The sequence below is a fragment of the Musa acuminata genome, chromosome BXJ1-8, assembly GCF_036884655.1.
Source record: "Musa acuminata AAA Group cultivar baxijiao chromosome BXJ1-8, Cavendish_Baxijiao_AAA, whole genome shotgun sequence".
Taxonomy (NCBI): Eukaryota; Viridiplantae; Streptophyta; class Magnoliopsida; order Zingiberales; family Musaceae; genus Musa; species Musa acuminata.
In genome coordinates, this window is record NC_088334.1 from 42668499 (window position 1) to 42682202 (window position 13704).

The 13704-nt window shown below is 38.9% G+C and overlaps 1 protein-coding gene and 1 long non-coding RNA gene across 4 annotated transcripts; one reads left to right on the forward strand and one right to left on the reverse strand.

Annotated features, from left to right (window-relative positions):
• Window positions 1-51: 51 nt before the first annotated feature.
• Window positions 52-3679, reverse strand: LOC135587936 (non-specific phospholipase C1-like). The gene is made up of 3 exons (XM_065079802.1): window positions 2370-3679; window positions 1127-1303; window positions 52-596 (listed from the first exon to the last, which is right to left on the reverse strand). Exons 1-3 carry the CDS (start codon window positions 3520-3522, stop codon window positions 277-279), a joined length of 1650 nt encoding a protein of 549 aa, XP_064935874.1. The 5' UTR covers window positions 3523-3679; the 3' UTR covers window positions 52-276.
• A 2068-nt stretch (window positions 3680-5747) lies between these two features.
• On the forward strand, window positions 5748-10362 carry LOC135587937 (uncharacterized). Of its 3 annotated transcripts, none has more exons than XR_010476006.1 (5): window positions 5769-5850; window positions 5949-6057; window positions 6828-7732; window positions 7840-7958; window positions 10100-10362. It is a non-coding gene; the product is annotated as an uncharacterized LOC135587937 (long non-coding RNA). The 3 variants fall into 3 exon arrangements; XR_010476007.1 differs by having other exon boundaries at window positions 6828-6939; window positions 7404-7958; XR_010476005.1 differs by having other exon boundaries at window positions 5748-5850; window positions 6828-7958.
• Window positions 10363-13704: the final 3342 nt, after the last annotated feature.

Sequence of the window (13704 nt, forward strand, 5' to 3'; positions counted from 1 at the left end):
GCAGCAATTCAAGTGTTTGTTCGATTGTGTTCACCAATCAACCATGGTTCATTGTATAAAATATACATATATATCTGCCACCAGCTACATGGCCATCAAATAGTTACATGGGTAATCATACTACAATTTCGAGTGGAGCATACTAGAATTTGAGCACGAGTGTTTCATCCCATCAGTTTAAGCATACACTGTATCATATGAATACCAAATAAGTCATCAGATGAGGAAGTATGACCATATACAAAGCCTTGTTGTAGTCAAGTAATTTATCTAAAATCAAATGCTTTGGACGGAAGCACCAGAAGACCGTCCACTAGTCCGGCTAGTTAAAGCAGGTCTCATCGTGATAATGGCTGATTCATTCGCTCCAGCCCTCAGCGCGGCCCTGCCAGCTTCCAGAAGCCTTGCGACTGCATCCTCAGCATACTTGTTGGCTTGGCCGACGGTCATGCCCTTGCCAATGTCCGGGTAGGTATTCAGCACATGGTCTCCATTGAGCTGAGAAGCAAGTTGGATCAGTTCCACCTGAAACTCGGAGAGCACTTTATCTTCCCTCGGTCCAAATGGCCTCAGCGGCTTCACTTCTGGGAGTTTCTCTGATCATACAGACAAACATTAGCTGTCAGAAACAGAATAAATGAAGCGGTGAAATATGAGTGTGAGATTTCATCTTTATATGGAATCAATTTTCGTGGATGAGATGAAAAGGTTTCAGTTCAAGCAAGGCCCAGCCTGACTCGGGTGTTGGGAGCTCAACGTTGGTGACATTTTTCCTATATATAGCTTCGATATCAGAAACTGAAACTGAACCTACTTCATGGCATGTCCGACCACCTAAATTCAGTCACAGTGCCTGAATGAAAAATGTTTTTTTTTTTTTTCATGTTGAAGCAGATATCTTTTACTGCTAATACGCTGGTCAGATTTCCATTGGCAAAATATCTCCATACTTGAACTAGTAACTCAGATTTCCATCTATTGTTCCAACTATTAGTCTTTCGAATAATCTCGACAAATAGACAATAGATCTAATCAAAGGATCTCACAGCTTAAATGCTAGCACACCACTGCATGTGCTACATGGGTATAGGTGCTTATAAATGTATCACATATAGAATTGCATTACCTGGACAATCAGTTCTTGGCGTCTTCCTGAGGTAAAAGTAGCTCTCAAATGTCCCAGCCCAAGCATCTCTCTTTGTGAGATAATTAGAATTCAGGTTGAACAATCTCTTTACAGTTGCTGGAACGGAAGAGTGCTCAAATTGTGAACTTGGAGTTGGCCCTTTAGGCTCATGGATCACTGCATGGTAAAAGGAAGTAATGCATAAATAATCACGCTCGACATGACAGATTAATAATTTTAGAACAGCCATATATTTGCGGGATGAAAAGGAAAAAGTGTCTAACACAACTACATTGCACTCAATATGACAAATAAAATGGGCGAATAGCTGTGTGTCAGGACCATAAGTCTAATGGATCACTTCATTGCGCCATACATAATAAACAAAAATGTATCAACAAAAATCTTTGAATCTATTGACATGAGCGCAAACGTTAGCTGAAACAATATGTTGATCAGCGTGGATCTGTGACAGTATGTGGTGTGCCAAGCCAGCAAAATGTCAGCAAGGCTCCATGGCAGTGTAAGCATGGCCAAGCCCACAAATATTGGCACGACTATAAATCGCTTCATCTAAACCAAACCAGAAATTTTCAAAAAGTTTAACTTGCCTTCTTATTTTTGATCTCCTAATGATTCTCTGTTGCAAAACAAAGCCTAAAGACAGATATTTCATATACATGTTGGATTGATGAAGTGTAGAGAAATTATAATGAAAAAAATGTGCACATCGACTTTCTAGAATGATAAAAAATCATGCCAGAAAATGCAGTTCATGGAAACCCAATTGAGATGGTTTTTTCTTGTTTTAGTGCACGCAGATAGTTGATGAATGCATTAAGAAAATACTAGAGTTTGACACATCAAGAAATCCTTAATTGGAAAGTTCAAACTTGCACAAAGTTTTCTGCAAACATTGGTTAGGCTACTACAAGACTTCAGGAAATATAAGTTCATACTTCATACCATAGTGGATCTTGCTCGATGGCATACATAAACTGAAATGATTCCCAACTGCAACTAGGTTGGCATGTATAACAACTAGTGGTCATACAGAAAAATGAAATCAAAAGATAATCAACCAATCCATTTACCGATTAGCTACATGAATTGTATTTAAGATGAAAGGAACACAAATCCACATGGGCAGCGTGCGTTTCAAAGCCTCAGTAGCAGAGTCTATCATAATTGATTTAAAGAGTCAAGAAGAATGGAGAACTTTGAAAGTGAAACAATCACTCACCGGTGCGCTTCTCAATCCAAGGGGAGATAAGGATGGTGGGAACCCGAACACCCAACCTATCGAACTTGAAATAGAAAGGGTCGGGGCCGATGATGCCGTCCGGGTTGGGCACCCCAGTGACAGGTGTGGGCACATGGTCGTAGAACCCGCCATGCTCGTCATAGGTGATAAGCAAGGCCGTCTCGTTCCACTGCGGGCTCGCCCGGAGCGTCTCGTAGATCTCCTTCACGAGCCTCTGACCCCTGGCGACGTCGTGGGATGGGTGATCGTCGTTGGCCGGGGAGAGCTTCACGTCGAAGTAGTGTTGTTCGATGACCACGTAGTTAGGCAGCCGGCCCTGCTTGGCGTGCAGCTTGAAGGCGAGCTTGTAGCTGTGGAACTTGACGAGGTGCTTCAGCTTCCGCAGGCTCTTGAAGAAGAGCACGGCGGGGATGTTCTGGTAGTAGACGCCGAAACTGAGACCATCCTCATCGAGGGAATCGAATATGGTCTTCTGGGGGAAGCCGTGGATGAGGTCCCTGCGCACGTTGCTGGTGGCCCCGTGGGAGGTGGCGGAGTGGACGTAGAAGCGATTGGGCTGGGTGGAGGCCGGGACGGAGGCGAACCACCTATCGAACACCGCGAACTCCTCCGCGAGAGCGGAGTAGACGGGGACAGCCTCGGGGGCGAAACCCCGCATGACGGTGCCGGCCACGCCCTCACCCATGCTCTCGGCCTGCTGGGCAAAGCCGCTCATGGGGGCGGGAACCGCAGAGGTGTCGTCGGAGCCGAATATCTGCTCGCGGATAGCCTGGAAGGAGTGGCCGGGGTCGTAGTCGACGTAGGCGGCGCCGTCGGAGACAAAGACCTCAGGGGAGGAGGGGTCAGACGCCTTGACGTGGTTGGACTCGCGACCGGTGAGGCCGTCGATGTCCGGGCGGCCGCCCTTGCTCCGGAGCCACCCCAGCATGTGGTCAAACGACCGGTTCTCCATCACCAGCACCACCAGGGTCTTGATCGGCCCTTTGATTTCGTGCTTCGCCTTCTTCTTCCTCCTCCCCACCGCCCTCTCAGCGTCCAGGCAGTGGGCGGAGGCCACCAGGTAGAGCACGAAGACGGCCACCGCGAGGAGCCTCCTCCGCCCCCGCCCCCGCCACTGGACCCCCGAATCCATCTCCCTGTCGCCGAACGGAGGAGCCCGGAGCAAGAAACGTAATGATACAGTTGATGATGATATTGTGATCTCCGAATGGGGAGGACTCCTTCCCTTCCACGGATGAAAGACGAAGGGGTTTGTCCGACTGCGGTTGGCGAGTCAAACAAAGAAGGGCGTCTGGTACGAAGGCCGGGTCAAATATAAAAAGGCACCAACGAATAAATTAGAACCAAAGGTACGCCACAAGCTACCCTCCTCTCTTATCTTCTACTCTTGGATTGGTATTGATGAGTGCTTCGTCGATTTCAATTCTTTTAAACATTAAAATATATACATATACATATACAAATTCTTTTTGTATTTTATTTCTAAAATTGAATTAATATGTGCTAATGACTGCTATCACTTCACGTTGAAACTTCAAGAGAATATTCGAGTATATTATTAATGCGGTCAATTTTGATCCTTTCACAACCTACCTTTTTTTTTTGTTTTTCCACAATGCCGAATATGACAACCTTTTTCACACACACCAATCCAAAGTAATTTTATTTAAATATTTTAAATATATATTTGAAAAAAAAATGATTTTAGTCTCATCACAAAACTAATAGTATCTTAGAATTTGTGCCTAAAATATGAGTGGCATGAAATCGATTTAGCAAATCGTGCAAGAACAACAATAAAGATGCATGATTAAAATTTAATATTATAATTATGAACTAATAACATGCTTATAATCAATCGTGATAATATAACATAATCAATTAAAATTTTAAAAATAATAAAAAAAAAGGAGAGTAGAGAAACCCACCTCTTTGTCTCTTGAAATGGAGATCCTCCTTCTCCTCGTCAGTAGATAAAGGAGGGTTTGATCATCCTTAAATATGAGAGAATGGAGGGTTTTCTTTTAAGAAAATAAATTATTAATTTATGGAATTAATTATTAATTAGTTATTTTTTCTTGAATTACCAACATAAATTATGAATTATATTTCAACTAGGAATTAATTTTCCTTATTAGGCTATACCTACTAGCAAATTAATTAACCTATTTAGAGTAAGACTCTAATTAAAATTTTAAATTTTAAGAAAAATATATTACAAATATTTCAGTGATGATATACATTTTGGTTGCATCGAATTCTTTGAATACTCACACTTTGGGTTGTAATACTTTAGATATATATATTTTTTATATTTTAGGCAAATGTATAGCACACAAAAATTCTATTTTAAATTACATCAAATGCATTAATTTTTTTCATCATAAGAACAGATTTATTGCATGCTGAAAGGATGCATTTGTTGCTTAGCATTTTAGAGACATTTCTTTTAGGGACGGATGCGTCACACAAAATGAATGTTTTGATTTCATCAAGTATCTTAAATGCTTTTTTTATCTTAGGTTAACGTAGCGTGAGCAAAAGGAATGGTTCATGCATTCCTTCAATTGTAATAATCAATTTATCTTCGTTTTTTTTTAGTATTGTCATATCTAAAAGATGAAAATAAATTAATGTTAAGGGGATATTATTTGAGAGTTGTCACAATTGACCAAAGAGAAATTTTTCTCAAAGACAAAAAACGATGTCTATATCTTTACAATTAACATTTTTAAATAATATACTATAAATCATTCTTCTATCGGATAATAGATACATAATAACCGGAAAAACAGAAAAGGCAAAACCATATACATCATGGAGTAAATGTGGAGAGGCCCACATGGAAAATGACGTTGCCGCAATCGGGTGGATTGATCGAAGCTTCTTCGGACCCATCCAATGCTGAAGAGACAGAGAGAGCCGACGAGTAAAAGGCCTCTGGTGGCGGAGATTGGACCGAGCAGAAGCTTATGTTGGCAAATGCAACAGCGTGGCCCACTTTGTCGACCACATGTTTTGGGAGACGTCGATTGTCGCGATTGCGTTCTGGAAATCGATGTTCCATCACAAGCGGCCAACATTTATTTCGACAACACGTTTCCGAGTCAAAGCCCATCGGACGGTTCCACGTGGAGACGAAGGCCTCGTGATTGATGCATCAGTTAACAATTCAGTGGTCAAAGAACGCTACTTAAGTCGTGCCTTTTAACGTTAAACAACTGAGGACACGAAGATACTCACGTGAGATATACACGTCCAGCTGACACGAAGACGCTCACCCGATGCCCACGTGCGACGGTGTATGGCGGTTTCGAGATGCTCACGTGAAGACCACGTGCTTCTGGTGTGCTCTCTATATAACGCGGCTTGTATAAACGATGTTCCGTTTCCGATCGTCACTCCGGAGGAGGCAAGAGACTGATCGGGAATACTCTACTTTTTCTTGCTCGATTCTGCGGTAATGGTTATTCTCCCTCTATCACTGTTGTTTTCTCTTTATTCTAAGGTTCTTTAGGGTTTAGAGGTCTGTCCTTTTTTCGTTCGCTTCTTTTCCAGGATCAGATCATCGCTGGCCCCCAAGCCTGTGACGAGCTCCTCGTCCGATCTCGTTGTATGTAGTCTTCACTGCGTTTTTGATGCTCTCCGTTGGACTGTTCACGGGCATGTAATCCCCTTTTTTCCTGTCTCTTGTTGTTTTTTCTTGGGGTTTCGTAAGTGCGATCGATTGGGTTCTAGTCATTTCTTCCTGATTACTTGTCGCTTTCGTTGATTGTTTCTTGTTAGGTTTTCATAGAATGTCGTCTTCGTAAGGGATTGCCTGAGCTCTAATATTTCCTTTACTCTCTATTCATGCCCCTTTCTTGGTTGTTTATTGTTTCACGACGAATGTTGTGTTTTAAGATTGGGTCCTAATTCTCATTCTTTCTGAACAAGCATAAAATATTCATCTAAAGTACTTGCAATCACCTTAGATTAAACACTAAAGAATGCCAAAAAGATTAAGAAAAATCTGAGCAATACCACAAGGCATATTATCCTTAACGATGCTAGTTCACAATGCAGTTAGAAGAGATAGACAAGCAATGCACTTCATACATTGGTCTCTATTGACAAGCAGCCAGCGCATAATAGAGAGATTCAGCAGTATATATATATATATATATATATATATATTCTGTTACAGTATTCAGAAAGTATCTGTAACATCTTAGTTTCACTGAGAAGAATCATTTACAAACAACAATTAGTATGCCATTATAGAAGATATCTGGACGAGGGAGAAAAGTTGGAGTGACGTGGATGCCTTGGATGTTTTTCGATGCACGCTACATGTTTGGGTTTTTGCTTCTGTGAGCCGATGCTGTAGTGACGTGGTGTTTTCGCACAAGTTTTTTTTTTAATGTGTGATATATAACCTCTGTAAATCACGTATAGGTTGCATGGAAAAACATATATGAGCTGGTGCATGGCTTGATGAGATCTGGTGCGGACTAGTTTCTACAGAAGAAAACATTTGTATGCTGTAATTTTGAGATTGAGGTTGCAGGTAAATTCTGTGCTTCTGTATTATTTCTTTCATGTGCTACAGGTGGCCATAGTTTTTCTTGGGATTAGAATGTATGAAGCCAGCAACGTTAGAAGGACCATCTCTGGGAGAGATTAAAACCATGAAAGTTACAGTAGTTGCACCCCATTTCGAAATAATCATTTAAGCTTCCCTTGATGAGTGACATTTTATACGTCACTGCCCATTCATTCTTCACCATCAGTTTATCTCTCATTAATTCCGGTCCAAATCTTTTCTCCGGCCGCTTTTTTTTTATTTTTTTACACTATTGAACCCATTCTCATGCCAAGTCCATCTTCCAGTGGAAAGACTAAAAGCTAAAAACAGAACACAAACAGCTTCGTGATTTATTTGAATGCCAACCTTTAATGCATGGGGATACCTTCCAAGCTTTCTTGATGAGGACTAACAGATTTCGCTGTATCGGTCGATCCACAAAACAGCGTCCCTTCCTCGTGATGTTCAGGAATGCGGTAATGATATCAGCACAACGGGCCAGCGGGGTTGGCGTACGGGTTGTGGTGCTCAGGAGATATGAAGCTGTTTGCTGAATCGGTCGAGACATGGTAGCTATGCTTGCCCCAAACGAAGTCACAGACTACCACGTACACACCACAAATCGGTGAATCTAAACCGTCCGTAGTGGTCGTGTGGTTATGCTCGAGGCGTATCCTAACTAAAACGTTGCCCACGAATAGTACCGTCGGATCGGAAAGTGAACGAATCATAAGGGTAGCTCCGATGATGATGATGCGATGAGCCCTAGTGCATGGTATGAATCAAGAAGCTTATTAGACTGTATAACGAACTCTCCTTTTCCGTCGTTTCCCATTCATATACGACTACTTGTTGCCGCTCTCATTGGCGAGGACGGATCAGACGAGGAGAAGGCAATGGTGGAGGCGGCAGCCAAGAACGGGGATAGGAAGGCGACAAGGCATTCCGATGGGTGACAAGGGACGCGTCCGGTCTCTTCTCTTCTTCGCCTTCTCCCGGAGGTGGGTTCCTCCTTCCCTTTTCTCTCGATTCACGCCTTTCTCGCTCTTTTCTTTCTTTGATCTCGTCATCTTCACCCTCTCCATTTTCTCTCAATTCACGTCCTTCTCGCCCCGTCCTTTTCTTTCTTTGCTCTTGTCTTCATCTCCGGAGGAGACTCGCTTGATGGAACGCTCTCATCCTCTGTTTCTTTTTCAGTCACTTGATCTTCGATTTGTTCTTACATTTTCTTCACGAACTGTGCTGATCGAATCGACTTTTCTGTATCTGTATATCTTTCGGAATGTGGGGAGGCAAGAAGGAAAGTAAAACAAAATTATAGTGATAGGACTATTGTTTGTGTTATTTATATTTCTTTTTTGGGGTAAATTCCCCACTCTTTGTTCTCTGGTTTTCTTCTCTTCCTTTTTGTTTCCGGCCATCTTTTCTTTTTTTTTTTTCTTTTTTTTTTAATTTTGGTTGTTTTTCTCTTCCGTGTTCTTGAACTGTTGTTTCCTAATGAACATTCTTTGACTAGCTTCTTCGTGTTCTTTCCTACGTTATTAGTTCACGAGTTCAAAGTCTGCAGAACACGTAATTAGGCAAAAGAAAAGGTTAGATGGCAGATGTGTTGTATTCTGTCATTCATTATTATATACATGTTTATTCGGATTTCTTTCTCTTTTTTTTCTGATCCGATGCTTATAGTTTTTTATTGTTATTCATTATTATATGCATGTTTCTTCAGATCTTTTTCCTGTTCTTTTGCATTCTGATTGGAAGCATATAACGAGATCATAGAAATCCAGTTCCTGATCGATGTTTCTTTTTGTTAATATAATAACAAGATCATTCATCATTATATACACGTTTCTTTTTTGTTTTGTGATTTAATGCATATTCACGGCCACGTATTAGAGGCATATAGCCAAAGGTGTAGGCGGGCGGGGTACATGTTTATGTAGGCCTTTAGGGAGAGAATTGGTGAAGAAAATGCATATTAATATAACAAGATTTGCTTCTCCTACAAAAGATCTTATTCTTTGAGGGTAGAAGGTAGGTATACCAAGACAGCTTAAAGGAACACATGGAGAGTAGAGAAGAAGAGATGTGAGAATCTCCATGGTATTTACAAAATTTGTTGTTTAAAGATCTTAACCTCTTCGTTCTTAGACAACATTGGACTAATAATCATGGAGCACACAAGTTTAGGGACTGGAATTGAAGTTAGGATTTTTGAAGTTACTATAAAGTGGTCCATGAAAATAACGAGGTGGAAAACGCGTTTTTCTTAATTCAAGTAGGACTAGGACTTAGGAATTCATAATGATCTGTCAGTCAGGCCAGATTTGCATCATAGCATAACACAAGAATAAAAGGATGATATATTTTAAAAATGTAATCTTTGCTATTGGTAGACACAAGTATCCAACATATGCTACCTCCTCCTACATCTGTTAGTGGTTATTGGATCTAACATTTGGGTGTGATAGAAAGTTGATGTGTCCTGACTCAGTTGTTTTATCTGTCAGTTATATCTGTTGTTCCTTGTTACTCAGATGCAACTATTGATGTAAATTTATTTTTAATAAAAATTTCAGGTCTTTTACTTCACTATATAACAACAGCCCATTCCAGAACGCGTGACCTATGAAATTATTGCTTTTTTTCTTTACTGTTATTAAGCTGTTCTTTGACATAAATGTCATCACAGTATGTCCTACTTCCATTTGGTTTCATTCATATGAGATAGGAAAGTTACTGATAAATTGGTAGAGAGGTCACATGAAAAGCAACGTATGCAATGATTATGTCCTGCTGTTAAAGTTGGATAATGTTGTTGATTCAGTTGTGATTATCAAACAATCCAAAATGCTTAGTTTAGACACTTTCTGCAGTACTGTTGAATTTCTTTTTTTTCTTCTTTGGGTTCTTCTCCGGTTTTTATGTATCTGTTGGATTTCTTGTTGATGAACATGCAAATGACATTAGGAACCTATTATATTAGCTCCTAGTCTAGCATTTATATTAGGAACCTATTATAAAAAAATTGATGTGCGCTACTGTCGTAATAACTTGCTTGTTTAAGTTCGATGTAATAGCTGAAATCCTTTTTGTAAATTCTGTTCGTTTAACTTGTTTAACTTGCTTGGTTTTTGGACAGGGGTTTTGGGGAGCCACACTATACTTCTCTGTTCCCTCCGTCCTGTTAGGAATGTAGTCGAGTCATGCATATTTAATGGAATTCGATGCATGTCCCATTTGAATATCATAGTTGGGTCATGCATATATAGATGTAGAAGTCTGTGGTTGTGTGAATGCAATTCAGTTCAACTTGATAAATAGAAGTATAAGTCATGAAATATTTGCTTGGAGTTCTACTTGGAGTACATGAACACTAAGGGAGGCCTTTGTTCTCGATCCGAATATTTGCTTGATCCAAATATTTGTTTAAAATATTTTGCATCAAATAACAAATCATTTGTCTGCAATAATAACGGCGATGATATTACTAAATAGAGTTTGTTGTATTCGTTACGTTAATGTTTCTTTTTTGTCTTTGGGTTTTGTCTTTGTTTTTTTTTTTTTGTTCTTTGGAAACGACTCTGCTGCAAAGCAAACGGCGGACATCTGCAACGACTACTCAAAACATTACGAAACACTATCTTTTTTAATAATCATCAAAACATTACGAAACAGAATCAATTTTCACGCTATTAAACGCATATCAAATTAAATAACCTCGAATTTTCCATCAAATTAAATTTTAGATTTCAAAAAAATATTTGATTAAAATTAAAAGTGCATTATAAAAAACAACTGAAACAAATTTTCAGTAAAGGAAAGTAAATATTTATTCTTTTCTTGCAGAGAAAAAATTTTTGTTATTGCAAAATTAGCTTTGGGTGCTTCATTCCGTCATCCGTAAAATTGCTAAGAAAACATTTGTCGCTTGGAAATCCATATTTGAGGAACGTAAATCTTTGATCACCCAAAGTTGGAAAATAACAAACACCTGGCTACAAGTATAATACTTAAAAGAGTATAATACTAAGGAGTGCACTTTTATAATAGTATTATATATATATATATATATATATATATATATATATATATATATATATATATGTGTGTGTGTATATATATATACATACATATATATATAATACTATTATAAAATGCATATATATATATATATATATATATATTTGTGTGTGTGTATAATCATGAATGATAGTGACGTATTACTGTTTTCAAAGATATATCCAACATCTTTGTCCCAATATGAATAGTAGTCTTATTTTGCACAGAGGTCATGATCAGAATGCATGACATTGAAGAGAGTATTTCCTAGAATCCTTAGTCAATAACCTGTGTGGTAGACCATATTGTTCCTGAATGAGCGAGCCATGGCCCCTTTCCACATTTAACTTTTTGTTTTATTTCCATTTCTATATAGATACACAAACTAAAAAAATAATTAATTAAACAAAGTAATGAATGAATTTTGCATATGGTCTGGTTGGAGAACTTAGTGCTGTTAGATGAGAACAGATTGGGACAAAGATTTAATTCAAAGCCTTTCCACAACAACTCCAAATCCTTTAAACAAAAAATATGGCAGACTTGAGTTATATTCTAAACTTCCTTTCAGCTGCAGGAACAGGAAGGAGCTAAAATTCGAATTCTAAACATTATTATCAAATCATTTGGATCTAATTCTAAGCATCATTACAAGATCCAAGATAAAGAAACAAGAACCATGAATACGAAATGGCACAACCAACTAAGCACTATGTGGTTTCAAGATCAAATCACAGGCATAAACTTATATGACAAGACATGATTCACGATCCCATTTGTTGATATTTCACTAGCACTTTTGATGATTGAAAAGATATTGACTATATAACTGTAAATTCACCGAGGTATAACAAAGCATGTTGCCCATCTGACACGAAACAAAGTACACACGGCCATCCGATGAGATTGAAAACGGTTATCATCACAATAATTCTCAATGTCATGACGTGACAGAAAGCAATGCTTTCTGGTCCTACTTCCTAGTTCTTAGTCGAACTTGGTCCAACTCAACAACAACAACCTGGGTAGTAGGCCATGTTGTTACTACAAAGGGGCATGTCCCCTGTCCCACACATTTATTTAACTATTGGTTTTATTCCCATTTCTCTATAAATATATAAACAAACAAATTGATTCATCAAACACAAATAATGAATGAATAAATATTCCGTATATAATACGGTTGGAGAACTTAGTAGAGTTAGTTACGAATAAAATTGGAGCAATGATAACTGAAAACCAATTCAAAAGCCTTGAACAACAATTCCGATTCCGATTCCATACAGCAAAACATACTGCAAACTTGAATTATGTTTTAAAATTCCTTTTAGATGTGCATGAACAAGAACGAGCTTTAGGGCACATTAGTTCATCATTAGAAACAATCTCTCTTAGATCTAACTCTGAGCATTGTTATAGGATCAAGAAACGAGAACCAATAAAACAAAAGGCATAAACGAAGAAGATAGAAAAATAGAAATTGTAGAAACTATGAAATGTATGAAATGTAATTGCTTAGTTCATTTAGATAGTGAGCTCTTGATAGCTATTTATACACATTCAGCAGGGAGGATTTTTCTCAACTGCTTAGAGATTTCCTCAATTGCTTAGAGATTTCCTCAACTACCTTGAGGAAATCTTATCTGCTTATCATGCCCCCGCAAGATTGAGCTTCCATCAAGGATACCGATCTTAGACCGATGAGATGAAAATAGTTTGCGGCGAAAAGTTTTGTGAGTGAATCTGCTAGTTGTTCAGTCGTATGTACGTGAGAAACATGGAGTTGATATCTGACAACTTGATCTCGCACGAAGTGGAAGTCAATGGCAATGTGTTTCATGCGGGAATGGAACACTAGATTGACACATAAGTAGGTAGCTTCAATATTATCACAATATATTATAGGAATAACCGTGGAGGTGACGTTGAGTTCCTTGAGCAAATTTGTGACCCAATTGAATTCAGCAACGGTAGTGGCGATGGCATGGTATTCAGCTTCAATTGTAGATCGTGCAACCGTCTTTTATTTTTTTATAACTCTAACTGATTGGAGTAGCTCTAAGGAAGACAATGTACCCTGACGTAGATATTCTATCATCAAAGTTCCCTGCCCAATCAGCATCAGCAAAGGCATGGAGACGGAGTGAAGCATTTTTGCGAAGAAAAATGCCATGATTAAGAGTCCCTTTAAGATACCGCAAAATTCGTTTGACCGCAGACCAATGCATAGTAGATGGTCGATGCATGAATTGCGATAATTTATTGATGGCAAATGAGATATCTAGACAGGTGAGAGCCAAGTACTACTGTAAGGAGCCAAGGACTTGTCAATATTGAGTCGAATCTGTAGCAGGGCTTCCATCACATAATTTAAGTGATTCACTGGTAGAGAGATGAGTTGTAACCTCTTTCGCATCCTGCATGTTTGTCTTTGATAATAAATCTTGAACATACTTTCTTTGTGATAGGAAGAAACCTGAAGATGTAAATGTTGCTTCCACTCCCAAAAAGTAACTTAAAGTTCCTATATCTTCGAGAGAGAATCGATCGGCCAAGTGCTTTAGAAATGCCCGAGTCTTTAAAGGATCATTTCCTATGACAATAATATCTTCCACATATACTAAAAGATATATTGTGCTTCCATTGTGCTGGCAAATGAATAACAAGGTATCAGACTTAGACTTT